Consider the following 18,978-nt stretch of genomic DNA (forward strand, 5'->3'; position numbering starts at 1 on the left):
AAGAGACAGGTTAGGGAAAGTTGAGTTAATTAAAATTGTGCAAGTCTACAAGCATGTTATAGCCACCTACTGCAAAGAGGGCTACAACAGTAGGCTCTTCATCGCATATCAGCATGTCACACTACTACCCCTATTTCGGTGCGCATCAGGTTTCTGTCAGATGTATGGTTTTTGGTAAAGCTAGAGAGGCTGATTGCAAGAGGACGGTTGATGTTTTGGTTGCAACTGGGCCCAGGCTCTTAAACAGAAGTTTACAGTAAGGCTCAAGGGCTGGAGCTACTACAGGACTTGCACTTAGCTGCTGGCTGACTACTGACGCAGGGTAACTCGGTGCTCTGCTCAGCCCCCTCCGAGAGACGCTGAGACACTGTCAAATAGTGCAGAGTGCACTGCTTCCAGAGACAGCCGTGTCCCCTCTCCTCTGCCAGCCGTGTTCTTTGGCTCACTCCCTGCACCTTCTCTCCTTGTTTTAACTGAACGTTTGAACATACACCTTAAACCATTGTCTCAACTAAATGAACGGTTATAATTTACAACAGAACTGTAACAATTTACGTAAGCAGAGATCTGTTTTAAAACCATCAAGACATAACCAGAGCTTAGTAGATTGAGCTCTGAAATACCTTTCAAAATTATATCGGAGAATTTGCATGATCATCTTTTAATTGCTAGGATAACTATTTACATCTAGTGCAAAAAACCCCCACATATAGTGCTACTCTTACAGATACAGCGCAAGAGGAGAGAAAGACCAGCTCTTCTTGGACATCTCACCATCCTAACGTCAAAGCTAGAGCTGCCTTCCTTTCATCTAACTAGTCACCAGCGAAAGGAGGAGCAGTGGATTCAACACACAAGCTGTTAACAGCACCACGACTCTAACAAGGTACTGATAGAGGACCTGAAAATTAGTATCCACACCCCAGTAAAAATAAATGTAAGAATTTTTCAGTTGGTTAGAGCTTAACGCTGCCCTAACTGAGGGCAAAGGGCAATCCACATGTATTTAGTGTTACCATTAATTTATCTGAAGCATAATCTAATGAATACCCAGATTTTTTTCCTTGGTTAGTGTTCAAATACTCTAACCTCCTTTTAGGATGTTCAGTATCTTTTCTTGTTCAGTGGAGCCAATAATATCTTTGCTTCTTCGAAATTTGTCTGCTCTGAGGGTTCCCTTTAGCCTCCTCTGTGCATTTTAGTTATTTCATTAATCTTTGGTGGAAAAAAAAGCTTTTTCTAAAATGCTGACAAAATGCGTACATGATATTTTTACAATTAAAAAAAATAGTTTTCCGCTACAATCTTTTAATGTACAGTGGTCCTTTATCCACTGTGTAGCTCCTCTTTAAGGAAAGAGTTCTCCCAAACAAGGGCAGGTTCACCAAACTACTGCTTAAGGATCTGATTTTGGAACTGCAGGACTGAGATGGTTAGGGCCAGAGAGCTCCGTCATCCTCCCGACCAAGCCGACTCCTCAGGAGAGGCATTATCCCCCTTGCAGAATTGACTCTGGCAGGCTGGTACAAATACAGAGCCCACAGAGAGAAGTCCTTCTCAGAGGAGTCCTGAGAAGTCTCCTAGGATTTTCCATCCTAGGAGTACTTGCTGTATTTCTTCATCAGTAGTAATAACCAGAGCTTTCCTTTTCAATTTCAACCATTGATAACTAACATCTTACCTTTTTTCTTCGTGTCTTCTTGTCTTGTAGGAGAATCCTTTCTTCCTCCCTCCAAATGAAACCTAAATCTACTTAAGGTGAAAAAAGAGAGGAAGGAAAACCAAAAAGAAACAAGAATATAGCCAACCTTTTTAATTAGAGTATATTGTACTTCCAAACTGGATACACTAGAAATTGGCAATGCAACATAAGATGCAAAGGAATATACCAGTTACTGTCAAAATGACCCTGTACAGCCTTATAATGCAAAAAGCTTTATACAATACAAATTTTTATTAATGTACACAAACCTTGACAGAATTATATTTGAACATAATACAAGTAAAAAAAAAAAAAAAAAAGAGACAGAAGTAAGAAAAAAAGTGCTGAGAATTTTAACTGAATTGCCGAATGGAAAAACACGCTAGCTTTCGTTAAAGAATGCATAGTGAAAACCAGTATGAAATTACCTTTATGGTGGGGGGGGAATTTATCAGAACTGTTGGTCATTAGTCGGTAGGGGAAACCTCTGGAGAACATTCCTTTCTTTAGCCTTGAACTGCAAACCAATTATTTTAATATGCATGAGCTCTGATAAATACTGTATTTTTTTTTTCTTAAAAAAATAAAAACCTCCTAACACACTTTTCCTTACAGAGAAAACTTCTATAACTTGCCAGAAAGAATTAATTTATCCTTTCCAAAGTGCTAAACAAATTTCCCAGGTACGTTAAACATTACTACGTCAGAGACTGGTACAGTGGAACATTGTCGAACACGTGGTGTTCGCACACTGACAGCTCATTCTTGGAAGTTCCAGCCCTATTTCAACTGCCGTTGGGTTTACAGAAAGTGTCCTACTAATATTCCTACTTCTTCCTCCGAGACAGCTGTACTTTACCTGTCGGTTTGAAAAATAAGCTTTTTGATTCGGAAGTGGTTGCTCTTCCGTGGTGGGGTCAGAGATATACGCATTGAGTGTATTTTAAAGAACTGGTATAGTTTCTGGATGCAGATTGCATATTTCATGCTGTCAAGATACTCAATTTCTTATGCTTTGAGTACTTAATAATACAGCGTTGTCTATTTTGTCTGTACTCCGGGGGAGGGGGCGGGGGGTGTTACCGGGAGTGCTGATGGAGTGAAGCATGGCAAACAGGGCCCTGAGTTAGGTAGGTTGTTTACAACGGTTTGTACGTACTTTGGAACAGATGGCTTTTCCTTACTGCGTAGACAGACAGAACTGCCACGTGCTCGTTCAAACCAAAACTGCCTGCTGGAATGTAAACAAAATGATGGGACTTCTCTGTCCTTTAATTAGTAATTCCAAATGATAATCTGCTACTATTTTGGATATTTCCCCCTTGTAAATAGCTTCCAGTATGTTAAGAGGAGTGCACAGGTTAGGATGCCCTCCCTGAACAGGAAGAGTTTGGTCATGACAGTGGAGAATGTTTGGCCGTCTCAGTGCAAAACAAATGTAGGAATCTTGCAAATAGGTTAAATGATGCAAGTTTCGCATCAAAAAAGTATTTCTACACAAGCTTCACTTAAGAACTAATGAAGACTGGCTTATGGTTCTAGTTGTGCATAAGGCTAAGAGCCCTTGTGGACCAGAAATGCCTTCCTGAACTGGGGTGTTGCTTGAGTGCTGTCACCAACAAGGGCTTGGCTCCAACTGGCCTGTTGGATCCCCCCACCCCACAACAACCTGCAGAAGTTCCTTCAGGACAGCGTGCGGGTGGGTGGAGAGCATGTTAGATGTGACTCAGGGCACCTCCTACAGTGGCTTGGCCAAGGGACAGAGAGGGGACTCTGGCAAAAGCTAGGTCAGACGTTTCTAATACCTGGTGAAAGACAGCGAGATCCGAATCCAAGAGACACCGTGGGAAACAATAATCCAGTAAAAAAGCATTCCTGTAAGCCACATCATAATTTTGAAACGTTTCATCTTTTATACTCCCAATTTTAATGCGGAGTGTTTTTAATCCTGATCTTTCTTCCTGGATATTAACTTGTCTAAGAGACACAAATCAATTAACAGTCGGTTAGCTTCTCTTCAATTAAGATCACTCTTGGCATTTTGAGATTAACAAAGGTTATACAACCAATCCGCAGTTGCTTCTTCCTGCAATAAAGTGCTACATATAACATGTCATTTTAATGACCACAAGTAGGAGCGTTAAATAAGTATAAAGTTAGCTTCCTAGCAGTGTACACTCTATCCGCCATTAACGAAAAGGAATAAACTCTTACTAATAACATGGAGGGTATTGATAGGACTGTGGAATTTGCAAGTACAATTGAAATACTGAGGGTATAAAAGAGAACTGTATGGTTCAAACAGCATCTTTTTATAGCTTTATATTTCAAAGAAGTTACTGGTACCTTTTCAAATAAACAGTCGTCTTACCTTCAGCCCACAGATTATTTTTTCTTTTTTTTTTTTTTTTTTTTGCAAGTGAGAAACAAACTAGTGCAAGACTAAAGCACTGTGCAAAACTGCCTTTTTTTTTAGTCTGAGTATTTATACCCAGAATTTATCCATACCCTTTTTTTTTTAATCCCCTTGTTGGATTTTTTTCCACCATAGGATTCATTATGCAAGTTGTTCCTGCAAACTAAAAGGTAACCACTGCATAATACAATATATATATATAATATTTATATGCCCTTTTCAAACAAAAGATGTATGCTATGGCCCAGATGCAGGTGGTTGTTAGACCTGTGTAACAGTTAAGAATTGGGCCTGCTGTGTGGGTGTATAGACTGCACACGCTGCGTGTGTGTACATACACAAGCTTTTCATTGTCATACTCTCATCCTGCAGTGCTGAAAACAACTTTTTCCTCATCAGGTCTACCCCAAATCCTCAGACCTTGACAACTGAGTACAAGGCATCAAACAACTAAAGGAAGCTGCAAACAGCATTGAAATAATACACCAATCCACCCTGAACCAAGCGTTACGCTTTCCACAACTCCACAGTTCAGGGGGAGACAGAGGGAAGGGAGGGAGCGAGTGTGCGAAAAGGAGAAAAGAATAATCATTAAATAAGCCAATACAAGGGATGTGCAAAAGCAATGTCATGGGCACGCTACAGGCAGACTCTCTTTCACGCGCCCACACGCACACAAAGCCCAAAAATAAAATGCATCAATATGTAATCTTACAAGTGCTGATTGCCATTAAGGACACTCTTTTTCAGCTTAACAAGACAAAGTAGTTTCTTAGATAAGAGTACTGGGAACATGCCTCTGAAGGTAGAAGTATGCAGTAGGTCACCTCTTAAAGATTTAATAAAGCAGCTTTCATGTCAATGCAATAAGTATACACACAGAGCCATTTTCTAAACCTTACTAATGATATAGTACAAGTGTTCGTTACCTCTTCGGTCTACGTTTTGCAGCAATGTATACCTGCTGGGTTTGTTGGGGTATTTTTGGTACAGAATGTAACTGCCCTCAGACAGTTTCTGCCCTTTCTGTTAGTCCAAGGTAGGCAAGGAAGGAGTGTTTAGGTGAAGAGGCACCTCCCGGTGCAGTCTGAGGTCTGGGTGGATGGAATGTGAGATCGTAGTGGTTTTTGGGGAAAAACATTGTTAAAGGAATAAGGTGGGCAAACTCTGAGTTCCAGTATTTATCAAAGCACAGGGAAGTGCCGTTGATGGCCAAGGCTTTCACCGCCAAGTTTGGCTGTGCCCCACTGCTGTGTGCAGCTGACATAGCCACTGTTTGCAGAGCCTGGGAGGCAGACATGACTGAGAGGGGCGACAGGAGGTTTCTGGAGCTGTTCACTGGTAGGAGCGGACTGGCTTCCTTGGAGGTTGAATACTGGCCCTTCTTCTCCTCCTCGGAGCAGTCCCCATTCTGGTGCTTCTTCACGTGGCGGCTGAAGACAAAAGGGTGGGTGGTCTTGAACAGGCACTCGTCGCAGCTGAAAGTCTGGCGTGGAGCATGCTTCAGTTTCTTGTGCAAGTTGAGATTGTCTTTGCGTTTGCAGCTGTAGCTGCACTGGTCACAGTGAAAAGGGCGCTCACCGGTGTGGACACGCACGTGTTCAATCAGCTTGTTGGCGGTCTTGGACAGGTAGCCACACTGGTCACACTTGTAATGGTTGCCAAGGCGGTGTTCTCGGATGTGCATCTCCAGCTCCAGCTGATTTGCTTTCACTGTCTGGCAGATCCGACACTTGTACTCCATCTTGTAGTGAGTCTTCAGGTGGCACTCCATCGCTGCGGGGCGGTTAGTGGAGTAGATGCAGAATGGGCACCTGGCAACACAGCAAGGAAAGGCAGGGACAGAGAAAAGAGAAGTCACTCGGCTTGAAGACCTGCATTCCTGGTTTAACCCTGTCACTCAACCCCTCTCGGAGCTACTAAAGAGGAGAAAAAGGCACTTCGCTCTCCCTGTAAAGCCTCTTGAATACTTGGCTCACCTTGACACGTCTCTACTTAGAGGAGGTTTGCCCGTTTAACGGCAGTAGAGCTCACGCATTCCTAGGAAAACACTGATTCACTCTGAAGGAGCATCCCTTTAATCTTCTGGCTTACCTTGACGGGGAAGATTCTGCAAAGCAGGCCGGGTGGTGCAGAGTGGGTGACTGATTCACAGGTACTTTGTGTAACGACATTCCTAGTGTTTGCACGAAGTCACTTTGGCCATTTTTTCCATTAAGAAGTGGTTTAAAGTGAGTGTTTACAGATGAGTATGAAAGCAGCTGTTTAAGTAAAGATGGAATAAACTTGTAATACCACATGTACAGCAAAAGCTTAGGAAATTCCTTTTATGTGACCTTGAACAATAAGCTCGCTGGGTATCCTGCTAGGAGCAGCTGAAAGCGTCTGTTAGGATGACTCGTAGGGATTCCCATTGCCGGGAGATGAGCTAGCCCTGCTCAAAGGGGGCGTGTGTTTGGCAGTGTTTGCCTACAGCCGCCTCTGCCATGGCAGGAATTGTTCCCGTGTAGGAACAGGATGTGGGCTCTGCTTACACGCAGCAGCAAGCGTCCGGACCGGGGTGGACGTGGCAAAGGGCCTCACCCCTGGTTCCTGGACCAGGAAGGACCGAGAAGGCTGGAGGAGGGAATCTTGAAAGCTTGGAAGGAAGCCTGAGCTGAACAAGCCCGGACACCAGCAAACCCCAAACACACCCGCTTTTGCTTTCTGTAGCTGAGAGGAAGTTGGTGAGGACAGCCAGGGATCTCTGCTGTATTAAACGAAGCGTGCTCCCTTCCAGATCTAACTGGTGAGCTAAAAGAGCAGGTCCAGATAAAAAGATACAACTAAGGCACCCTGGCTAAAGTGCTACGGACACCTCTACCTGCCGCTGAGCTGCATTCAGTGGTTAGCAGGTCTGCCAACTGTGTTCTAGCAGTTCAGGTCATTTCTAAGCAGAGATTCTCTCTCCATGCGTGTTTTCCCTTGCTACAACTGGTTGCACGTACAGGTTTAATATTAATCCACCAGCTAATTGAGAGACTTGGGAGCACAGTGAGTGATACAGGAGGACAAATGGGTACTAAGACACCCGGACACTTTGCCTGATGCACATCAAGTACTCTGATCCAGAGAGGGAGCCTGGCATTGAGGCTGCTAATGTGATTAGCTCTATTGTAACAGAAGACTCAGCTGTCTATGCGCACATACCTCTCCTGGGCTGGGTGCTCTCTGGATCAGAATCTCAGATTTTGACCTGGAGCTGGAGAAATCATGTTTTTTTCTCTTCCCCCACAGCAAACAGGAGACAGAAAAATACAATTTACTTAGATCTCTTCAGGCTCTTCTGGATGCCTTAAAAAAAAATAAATCAGAGCTTTTTCTTAGGTGCAGCTTTCAAGGTACCTAATTATTACTTGAATGGGGCAGGAATAACTTATGTAGACTGAAAAGCCCATTCTGTCAGGAAGGTCTGAGTCATAGGTCATGGTTTTTCCTTGGTAAATAGAACAGATTCTGTGTAGCTTAAACCCAAAGTGCATTAGACAACTGGTCTGTACGTCCAAGACAGACACTCCGTCGTTCTGGCACACTATTTGTTTCTCAATCTGGTCTTCTTCCCAGATTCAGTCATCACATGTCAAGTGACCACAGATCCCAGTTCGTGGGACTACTGAGCTGGAGATCAGACGCTGCCTGGCAAACAGAACCAGTTCTCAAAAACAGCAGTGCAAACCAATAGAGCTACTCGTGGTAACATTAAATGCGGCGTGCTCGTCATGTGACACTTACAGTGCACTGAAAGCATTAGTATGCTTAGCAAGAGCCACAGAAGCAGGGAGTCCTGTGCTGAACCCTAGCTGGGCTCCAAGTGGTTCCAGCCTCTTTTCCTGCAGCAGCTGGAACAGAGACCAGGGACGTGCATCTTGCATAACGTCACGTTGCCTGCCCACAGAGAGCGAGCATATGGCCCCAGCAGTCACTCCTTCCCTCAGGGGTCCAACTTTGACATAAGGGCACAGCTCATTCTCTAGGAACACTGCTCAGCACCAACAGACCTTAAAGGACACCACCTTAGCCAAAGCCAAAGGGATTTTTTTTCTTAAAAGAGTGTATTACTCGTTACGTGTTAATTTGTACAATAGCGATCATTCTGGGGCATGCAAACCAAAGCAGAAAGCGTCAGTTATTAATTCTTGAAGAGGACTGACTTTGCGTTAGAGTCTACAAAGGTTCTAACCTTTAAGGTTATAACTTCATACTTAGTTGCAGAGACTGTACGGGGTTTAGTTGCTTTGAGCCAGGTGCAGAACAACAGAGCCTGTGCTGTGTGCTCTCATTTGCTCTGATGCCTTAAAAAAACCTCTCTTAGTTTGCCAACACCTCAGTGTAGTGCTGCCTCGTTCTCTCTAGGACCCGTTGCATACTGTCTCCTATTTGACTCGAAAAGGGAAAGGACCATAGTTCGTTACGGCTCTAAGACCAGTGGATACTACATCTGCTGCCAGGTTACCCATCTGCTATAGTGATGCAAGGCTACACTAAAGGACTGTGCTTGGGTCATCTAAATAAAAGGAAGCTCCAAATCTGGTTTATCAGGCATTTAACTAACCCTTTCTAATTGACTTCTTTTTTTGTCCTATCCCCACAGTATTAGAGGTGCTTAACACAGTAAAAGTTTGTGTACTTGCTTTCCTTACTTGAGCCCACCGGTGGGGACAGTGTGGCATTTCTTGTGCTCCAGTAATTGTTCAGGTGTCTTCATGAACTTGTGGCACACATCACACTCGAACATCCGTGTGATGAGGTGGATTTGCAGATGGCGCTCAAACATATTTTTTGTTTTGCAGACAAAGTTACAGAAAACACATTCAAAGCCTGAAAAACAAACCAGGAAAATGTATTCCTTACATTATGGCCAGACCAACTGCATAGAAGGTGACCGCTTGTTTTTGTTTAACAACGTTTTACCTTTCTCTGACTTCTCTTCAGTGTTCACTGTGGTCTGACTACCAGGCACTACAGAAATGACCAGCAGGTTGTTTGAACCCTTGTTTTTTGGGGTTATATCTGCATCTTCTTTGCTGTTGGCAGAGTCACTCAGTGCTGACAGTGAAGATGAAGACGGACTGTTAGATTCACTGGGTGTCTTCCTCTCTTCAGCTGAAAAACAGGAATACAAAGCAATAACTAATATAGCAGATTAGATGGAATTTCAATGACACAAAATGATCCTGTTTTAAATTTCAGGAAAGATATTTAACATTAATTCAAACGTGCTTGTAAACAAGTCTGAAATTAATTGATCAGTTAAGATCACAGTTGCACCTTTCTATTAGCGTTTACGACAGTACATCTCTCAGTTTATCCTAGAATTGAGTCTGTCTGTAATGGCAGTGGGAAGGAAGCATGCAACTCTACCTCATTACGAGGCTGAAAAAATCCCAAGAAAACACTTTGATTAGGTTCAGAGTTCAAAAACAATGAAGAACTTGTCACTTAGAAAGGAAACAGAGCTTCTGTAGGTTTGGGGTGCGGAAACCAGAAGTGCCTACTGGTCCAAGCTAAACTTCCCCCACCTTTCCATTTATGTGGGTCCGATGGGTAAATCTGGGAGGAGGGGCAAAGGAGAATAATCTCACTCATTGTACTGAGAAGCATCCTCAGTAGTGATTGTAAGAGCTAACAGCATGGTCTCAGATTTATCTTTTTTGTAGTAGGACCTCTTATTGAAGATAATGAATTAAAAAACCTAACATCATTTAACTGGATCTAAAGCTGAAGCCCATCGGAGTTTCCTTACGTGTGCAATAAATGTATGAAGTTCCAATCCCAAACCCTGTCACACACTAGAAATGAACAAGAGTCAGAGTTCTCATATGAGAACTGCTGTGAGCCAATGAGGCGAGGATGGGCAAATTATTACCTCCCACCTATGTTTTGGTTTAATCATAGATGTGTTACAAGGAGACTTTACTAAAACTTCATATTCTCTTATGTGATAAAGTCCCCTGATCAAGGCCTCGGCAAACACCAGTACTTACGTGCCTAGCTTTAAACTGATGAGTAGCACCTTTAAGTCTAAGATAAAAATGTAGGAATGCACTAATGAAATCTGATGACCCGAGCTGTCAATAGGGAGGATGACTGGGATATCATACAGAAAGAGGCACTGACCTTGGGGACCAAAGTAATAGAAATGGAATGAAATTTAATAGTACTGAGTACAAGGTTATGACCTGAAGGGCCAGTAACAAGAATTTTTGCTACAAATGAGGAGTGCTTAAGTTGGAAACAGTCAAGGAAAACAAAAGAAGAATTTGAGCAGAACATGGGGTGAATACGAGCAATCAGTGTGGGGGAGCCTTCAAGGAATCTGATCACAGAATATTATTGTGTGAGCTATTCCCAGTAGCTGCTGCTGTTTTACACTGCCGCCACTACTTATTTCATTTCACCATGTACAGCTGTGATTGCATATGTCGAGAGCAGGGGTTCTAACGAGAACATATGTAATGAGGGATTGGTACAGTGAGAGAACCGTGTTTCATATAAGAAAAGGCTCAGTGCACATTTACAGGGGAGAGGGTGGTTCTCCATAAATATACTAAGGGAATAAATACTGTGGAAGGAGGGAAGAAAGGTGGAGGGAGCAAGAGGTGGACTACTGTTTCAGATAAAGGACAGTTCTGGCACAAGAACAACATGTGTATTCCGATTATCAGTAAGACACACGCTGGAAATACTAAAAAGGTCCCTATTCTTTAATGCAGGAAAATTCTGCAGCTGCCTGTCTGTAGAAGTAGTTGGTTTAAAACAATTACACTTGTTTGAAGACATGTGCCAACGTCCTCACAAACAGGCCTTTTATGACTTGGTAACATCACAGGATAAGGGATTGGAGTCAAGTGACCCAGAAAATCCATTCTATTTTTTACTCTCTGTATTTGCCATATGTGTAAGCATTTGGCTGAATCGCCAGCTGAATGGCTCAATTTGACAGGGTGAAGGAAGAACAAGGGGGGTTTTGTCTTTCTTTAAAAGACAAGCAGCAGCTCCGACTTCGTGGCCACCGCAGGAAGATACAGTGGAGTACAGCTCAGTTTTGAGCTCCTGTGCAAGCTCTTCACGTGGCTCTGGGTGGTGGTTCTCGTTTGCCTTGACTTCCTATGTATGAAGTGGAGTTAGATGCAAAGCCCTGAGATAGCAGGGAGTGGTGCTGAGTGCTACACTGGCATAAAACCCCTAGAGAGCTTTCCAGTAGCTTGTATTTCTGTAGTTACATTTAACTTATGTATCTGTGAGCATAAACAACTGCATTTGTCTCTCCCTTCTTCTCCACCCCTCCCTGTTTTCCCAATTTTGTTCCCAGTAGGACAGGAAAAGCAATGTAGAAATGGAAAAATTGTGCTGGATGCAATTAAAGTTCAGTATTGTCAACACAATTGTTATTAGTTTGAGGCAGCAAAAGAGAAGACAAATTAATTACAAAAGAGAAATTAATTAAAAGGAATCTAATTTTTCTTCACCTTAAATTCTGCCAGACTTCATTAGTTGGACTAAGCATATGGAGTTTGTTTGGAAACTGCTATTGCTCTTATCTTTGGCTATTAAGTGAACAGGACCAGGGAGAGAACGCGTGACTTGTTCTGTTATTTAATATAAAGTTACATTTATGGTACTGCTGAATCACAGCGTCAACTAAACATCAGTGTGAAATTCCAAACTGAGAGACTGTGGAGGCAAACACACTGAAGAGCGAAGCCCAACATATTGTGTATTTCAAACTGAGGGCCAGGTATGCACAATTAGCGCTCAAAGTCACCTTATCATCACTGAAGTCAAACCAGGATTTTGATGAAACAGTAAACCAGTCAGAAAAACAAAGTATGCTGACTTCAACAGGGGAGGGGATTTGGGGGATAAGGGGAATAGGAAGAAGGAGGGCTAAGTAGTGCTTCATTTATTTCGCTAAGCTTGAAAATTGATCTGCACTACCAGATTATTTGCCTGGCTGGAGTCCAATTCACTTCAACTTTGAGAGATCAGGCCTTAATTAGCAAGCATTTCAGTGAAAGTGGAGTGCTAATGGGAAGTGTGAAGGTTGCACCTAAAAAGCAAGGAAGAGAGAGATCACTGCAGCTGGGAGAGAGGGATCATCACCTGTGTGCTTGCTGTTGACATGAGCCTTCATATCTGCCTCTTCCATAGTGACAAAATCGCATGCTGTGCAGCAAATGGAGAACATCCACTGCTCTTTATCCACATGGAGGGACATATGACTGACAAACTGGACGTTCATCTCCGTCTCAAACCCACACACATGACAGCTGTGGGCAGAAGGGAATTCGGGAGTAAGAAACATATAAAAAACAAACCACAGACAGAAGCACATTGCCTTTCCCTGAATTTGCAAGAAAAAAACAACCTACCTCACTGCACAGATTTCTCCTCTTCCTCACTGTTCAATGTTCACTACAAAATTCTTTTGTCTGCTGAACTGCCTTTGAACTGATGGCCATGCCAACGTGATTAAGAGCAGGCACAATGCAACAATCCTGTACATGCTATAATGACTCTAAATAATCATAAAGTTAATTAAAAACTACAGATTCCAGATGCTGCGCATCACCTAGCCGATTCCTTTGGGCAATAAGAGGCACTGCAGCTTTGCCAAGATGTTTAGTACGGCTGATACACTGACAAACGGAGAGCTTGCTGCACACTCCAGGAGTTATTTTCAAGCCCTGGAATGGTTCCCGTGCCAAACTGGGATCTTGTGCAAAACTGCCTGGCAGTTTCAGTGTAAGCAAGTAAAAATGGGTTCAAACATTTCTTATGCTTGACTGGAAAACAGCAGTCATCAGCTATGCAAATAATTAGCAGAGATACAGATTTCACAGCCAGTGCATAAAGGCAGTGATATTGAGAGGCAATGGAAAGGACCCTTTAATTTAAATTTCTTTGCAGAGTCCTCCTCTTGCTTTGATTAGGCCATTAACATTTAAAACAAACCAAAAACATTTTAAAAGGCGTATACTCTAGGGCACTGTTTTGCTTTCCCAGGGGGATGGACTAGATAATCTAATCCAGCAGGTCTCATTTATTTCTTACTTCTATGATTTTGTAATTAAATCTGCTCTTGGCACTTTGACTAAAAGTAAGAGTGATTCGGTAATCTGCTTGGCCACTGGAGTGCATATCACAGTTTGCAGAGCACACAACAGTGCATACAACACGGAGAATGTCCAAATACGTATTTTATCTGGGTAATTTCTTTTAATTTTTCAGACGAATTTTCCTAAAGGTTTTCTTTCTTTCATCATGTTAGTCACTGAATGTATATACCCCTAAAAATGGAGGAAATGTGTACATCAAGATAACAACTCTTATTACGCTCTACTATCTGATTTCACAGATTGGGCTGAAAACAATGGAGCTGTCAGAGGCAACTGGAAGCACACTGCGTTAGATTTGCCATGAATCTGTGTACATGATGGAATGTTTCCAAACACAAAACTCCAACGAACACTGCATAAAAAGTAAAAGAGGCCCATCTGCCCCACAAAGCCGTTTCAAAAAACCCCAACCCCACACCAAACCCCAGGGTCTTTCCCAATGGTTAGCCAAGTCAAACGGCACGAGGCAGCCAGCTGGGATTTGCCGCTTAGCCTAAATCAGATGTGGGCAAGACAAATACTTTCATCGCCGTTCCACCCTGCACCGCCAGAAGGGTGGCCCTGTAACACGTCCTTAGCAGGCAGGTAAGACAGTCAGATTCCAGCGTCTGGTACACAGCCCTTGTCTGGGTCCTCACCTGTAGTAATAAGGGTGCTTCTTTCCATCGCTGCCTTCAGAAGTGACAGCGCTGACAATGTCCTCAGTGTCTGTACTCACCAGCTTCACAGAATGGACGGTCAGGTGCTGGTTCAGATTAGCACGGCACTTAGCAGCATAGGGGCACAAGTGGCATTTGTATTTTCTCTCTTCTGAAAAGAAACAGGGAACCTTAAATGAATACTTCATTTTGAAGCAAGCTATTTTTCAAGTTGCCAATAACCAAGTTTGCATTCCTTTGGGTTTCTCCAAGCAGCTTTCAGAATGAGGTACTTTGGAAGCTCAACATTTTAGAGACTTACAGGAGTTCACAGCAATTACTCAGGAAAAAAAACCCCTAATTTGGAGGTAATTTAGGGCCAGGTTTTTTTAACTTGCTCTACCGTTTGTAGTCAGATAATACAAAACTTTATAAACTGAAAAAGTGGGGCAACTGCTGCTATGAGAGCTGCAGAAGAGCCAGTAGAGAAACAGGTCAGTAATCTACAACTACTTCCTTTACCTAGCATCTTTTATTTGATTTTGGGGTCCAGTTATTCTTGAGGTTGCCCATGTGATCACTTGCAGAGAATTGATGGTTGATGATTTTGTATTAAAATCTGAGGGTGGGGAAGAAAGGGAACGCTGTATCATTAGGCCAGTTCAGAACACAAACTAATAAAAAAAAAGCTCACGAAAAGAACACTGAAGAAATTAAACAAATTCATCGTGTTTCTGATGCTTGCCAACTTAAACAATTTAAAATAAAAATTATTTTATTTTAAGTTAAACATTTCTAAATCCTGGCTGCACATTTTTTTGTTCGTGCCAGCCTTTACTTTGCAAAGATTTGATAAATAACGAAATGCTACATCACCTTTTACAACCTTTTCATTAGAGAAGCTGCTGCTCTACATTTGAAATATAACACTACAAGTGTTAGGGGAAAGGTATTCAATGGACCAGCTTAGGACGAAGAAAACCCCACGACACCACAGAATAGAGCATTCGAACCTTTTCAGCATGGCTCTACTAGACGGTACAACATATGCTGGCATTATACCAACAATATTTTTCAGCACTGCGTCAGAAATTCTTGGTTTCAAGTCTCATTTTGTGCAGTGCGCCTCAGCAGGGCGACAAGGTGCATCTTCCCCATAAAAACTCTGTTAGTCTCAGCTGATTTGAAGCTGATTCACTTTAAGAAAGTTGGTATGGGGTAGAACAGCCCCTGTTCCCCTCAGAAGAACTGGATAATGAGAGCAAAGGTGAATGACAGATACTAAATCCTTTCGGTTTCACCAGGTCTGAAACGCCAGGGCCAAATCTTTTGTTGGTTGGTGACATTTAAAAAGCTCATCAGATGAATGTAAGAAAGGCTGTGCCTTTTCTTCAGAACTCCATTAGCAGGCTTGGTTAACCAGCTGGTATTTACAGGCTGGTCTACTGGAACCTGGACAAACTTGAATTTACACATTTTGTAAAAATAAATTACAAGTAGGCTGCAAAGAAATAAAATGTTAGTTAACTCCCTGAACACCGCTCTGACATTCTGTCCTGTTTCTGCGCTTGGCTCTGCTCTAAGTGCAAGGAGCTGAGGATGGCTTGCACACTCTTCTGCTTACCTTCTTCCCCTGCCACCTAAACAAACCACGACGAACACACGGATTTCCTCAGGGCTGTAACAACCAACCACAAAGCATCAGCTTACCTGTGTGCAGCGAGAGATGCCGGGACAAAGTCTGCTGTCGACCAAACACTTTTCCACACACATCACAGGGACAGAGCTGAATGGAAAGAGCTGGTCGTTAAATTTCCAAGATGGCAATCCATTTCCCACCTCCAGCCCCAGCTTTTCTGTTTCTATGCCAAAAAACACATAAACAGAAAGTACTATTTTAAGAACTCTGAAGACTGAGGATTTCATTCCATAGAGTCCTGTAGGTGTCATATAAAATGCAACACCTCAGCTGCACGCTGTGTGATCTGGCACATGAGTTCATGTAAAAAGGAAACTCTCGATGGAAAGGAAATTAATCTTTCATACAGCATCCTTCATACGTACTCTAAAGCAGAACACTTAGTCAAAACGTTCTAGACATAGATGTATTCAAAGAGTTAAACCAAGTTATGTAAAGCGAGAAAGTCAATAGTGAGCATGGGAACACATTAACCTCTAATTCTGGTTTTGTGGAGAAAACACTCCTTCGGCTTTTTCAGTCACCCACCTTTACCTGGTGCCTGAAGAAGGCCTGGCCTGAGATGGGTATCTATTTTATACTGGATTATTATTTATGGCTGAATTCCAAATGACACAGGATTTTTTTGCTACATGAGCAGTCTTACATTGAAGGAGAACAGAAGATTGCTCAGACAAACGGCAAACCAAGAGGACACAGCATGCCAGTGAGTGGGTGGCATCCGGGGTAAGCTCTACCCAGCACCTGCTGTCCTCAGGCATCAAAATCCCCAGCTTAGAGGGCCGTCCACTGAAAAACTGAGACCCAGAGCAAGCCATGATCTTTAAAGAAGTGTTTTTAATTGTTTCAGGAACAGAGGGAGTGTGCCATACAAAAAAAGAAACTCCACGCAGCATAAAACACAGACATGAAGGCACTCTGTAAGGAAGTAGAGAGAAAAGGACGGGGAATGAGGAAGAGAAAAAAAGGTACACGGTGCTTCAAGAAGTTAAAAGCAAGGCCAGTTTTGATCCGGACAGCAGGCAGCAGAGAGCCCATGGAGCCTGGGGATAGCAGTGATACTACTTAGCTCACTAAGAGAAACAGTATCAGCAAGCCTTGCGCAAAGAAAGACTCTCTGCAAGGGCCCTGTTGCCTGAGGAGAAGGGACCGCTGTTTTAAGAGGTGCATAAAACTGCGCGGGTACTCAGCAACTTTCCAAATACAACAGCCAGTGGCGAGGGGGCTTGGTTTAAAGACTTACTTCTGGTAAAAGACCTTCTATTTCCACTGGAATGAAAGATGCAACACGCAGAGCACCTTTCTCTAAACCGAGACTGCCTGTGGGACTGCTGCCCAGAGTTAGCTCCGCCAGCGCGTGTGTGCACGCCGTGATGGAGGAAAACCATTTGGCTGGGATTTTCAGGTAAACAGGAGGAGAGGAGCTGAGGACAGGAGTACAAAAACCATCTTATTGAGTACAAGTTACTATCGTGGAGGTTGGCACAAACCAGCAAAATCTTCATCTGATGAAGCGCCGAGGAATAAACACCCCCCTTGTACAGGAAACCCTCGCTGATAGAGTCACCTACCACTACAAGTTTGACTGCCATGTCTGAAAGAGTCTCTCCTTCACAGATAGGTGTCCAGGCGGCCCCACTGTGGCTTAGGCAAAAAGCCGTCAAGCATTCTCGTTAATTTGAGCAGTAATAAAAACAATGCCTCATTTGGGGCAGAGATTCCACATGGCAATCTCAGGGATGGTCGTGCTCGCCAGCCCCTTTTCAGCTGCTGTTACTTTCTCCTCTAACCCTGTAAGATGTACAATATTCAGCACACCAGAGGAATTATGAGGCACCTCCGAGTGCTACCACCCAACAACACATTTTTCTTAAAAGAATTTCTCGTTAGAGAACAAGTTCTGTCTATTCAAAATAGTCATTTAGTGAAATTAAAAAGGAAGACCCCCCCCATCCCCTAAGGGCTGTAAGTGACCCATAACCTCCAAGAACTTCAATAAAGAATGATTCTTTTTGTTACTATCCTTGAGTTCAAAACAATGGAAAAATCTGACTCTCCACTAATGCTACAGATATTTTAGCAGAGGTTTTTGAGTACATAATCAAAACAGTGCTTCAAAAGAGGAATATGGTAATAATTATAAGAGAAGGTCAGAAGGGTGTAGGTTGCTTCAATATGGTCACAACAAAAATGAATTAATTGGGACACATACCAAACAAGCAGGCTCAATTAAGTAAATAAGTCTCTTAACAATTCACTTCAGCATTAGTCATCAGCCCTCTTTTACGTCTTCAGAAGAAGAAATATAGTATTCTCTTCCCTATGGTGGATTTATAGCTATCAGTTCTGGAAAGCTCATGAGAAGCTGGAAAAATATCAGCTTTCAGATTATCTTGAGCTGGTGAAAGCCAGTCCTTTGCAAAGCAGCTGCATATTTTTCATTGATGCAAAAGAGGATACTGGAGGTGTTTTGAAAATACCTCTGTTTACTTTAAAGATTTACTCCTGGCATCCTAACTACAGTGCTGCTTTCTTCTCTTTTGACTGAATCTTTGCTCTGTAGCAAAGTGCTTTTTCTATTCAGCAAGCTTCTTGGCTTGTTCATGGCAAACCAGAGTTGGTCTCTGGTGTGACAGGAGCCTCAGCACTTTGTGGAAGATCTCTCAGCTCCAAGAGAAACCACCTACTTCCACCCACCTTACCCTCTGGGCTGCTTTGTCTGCAGCCTGGAAACTGGAGCTCTGTGTCCATACAGTCATCCAGAAATCTTTCCAGAACATACCCAGCAACTGACCTCACCGGTGACCTGAAGAATAAGGTGAGTCAACATCCACATGCAATCCTTGGGCTCTGTCTCTAATTAACGCTGTTAATGATGTTTTCTGTGAAGCGAGTACAAGTCCAGTGACTCTGAGACCATAATACTGGTTTGTGCACAGCATTCCCTGTGTATCCCAAAGCACTCTACGATATACTTAGCATCATTATCCTTCAAGAATACCTTACACAGTGGCTAGGAAGAAGACGGACTGAGACCAACTAATGTTAAATAATAAATCACCGTTGTGAGATATGTCCCACAGAAATCCATCTTTCACCATGACACCTCTATACTAAAATGAAGAAAGAAAAAAAAAAAAAAGACTTCACATAAAATTTCTGCTTTAAACAAATATTCCACAGCAAATTCCAAACCTTCTATGTTAGAGAAGCATACATGACAAAATAATATTGAAATTATTAAGTAAGTAATAGACTCTATTTCTGTATGGGTTTTGGAGTTTAAAACAAAATACACTTAGTAAAATGGAAGGCTTCCAAGTTCTCCAGTACATCATTAAAAAGTAACAGGAAGATTAAGACTC

General features: G+C 42.7%; 1 protein-coding gene across 1 annotated transcript in view; it reads right to left on the reverse strand.

Moving 5' to 3' along the window:
• Positions 1-4,105: 4,105 nt before the first annotated feature.
• ZNF827 (zinc finger protein 827) overlaps positions 4,106-18,978 on the reverse strand; it is a 142,674-nt gene continuing 127,801 nt past the window's right edge. Inside the window, 7 exon segments of the mRNA XM_009890753.1 lie at positions 4,106-5,932; positions 8,798-8,975; positions 9,069-9,260; positions 12,261-12,427; positions 13,915-14,086; positions 15,625-15,694; positions 15,697-15,776. Of these exon segments, the coding sequence (XP_009889055.1) occupies positions 5,125-5,932; positions 8,798-8,975; positions 9,069-9,260; positions 12,261-12,427; positions 13,915-14,086; positions 15,625-15,694; positions 15,697-15,776 (1,667 nt within the window). The 3' untranslated portion in view covers positions 4,106-5,124.

Source organism: Charadrius vociferus, unplaced genomic scaffold (assembly GCF_000708025.1).
Source record: "Charadrius vociferus isolate BGI_N301 unplaced genomic scaffold, ASM70802v2 scaffold178, whole genome shotgun sequence".
NCBI lineage: Eukaryota > Metazoa > Chordata > Aves > Charadriiformes > Charadriidae > Charadrius > Charadrius vociferus.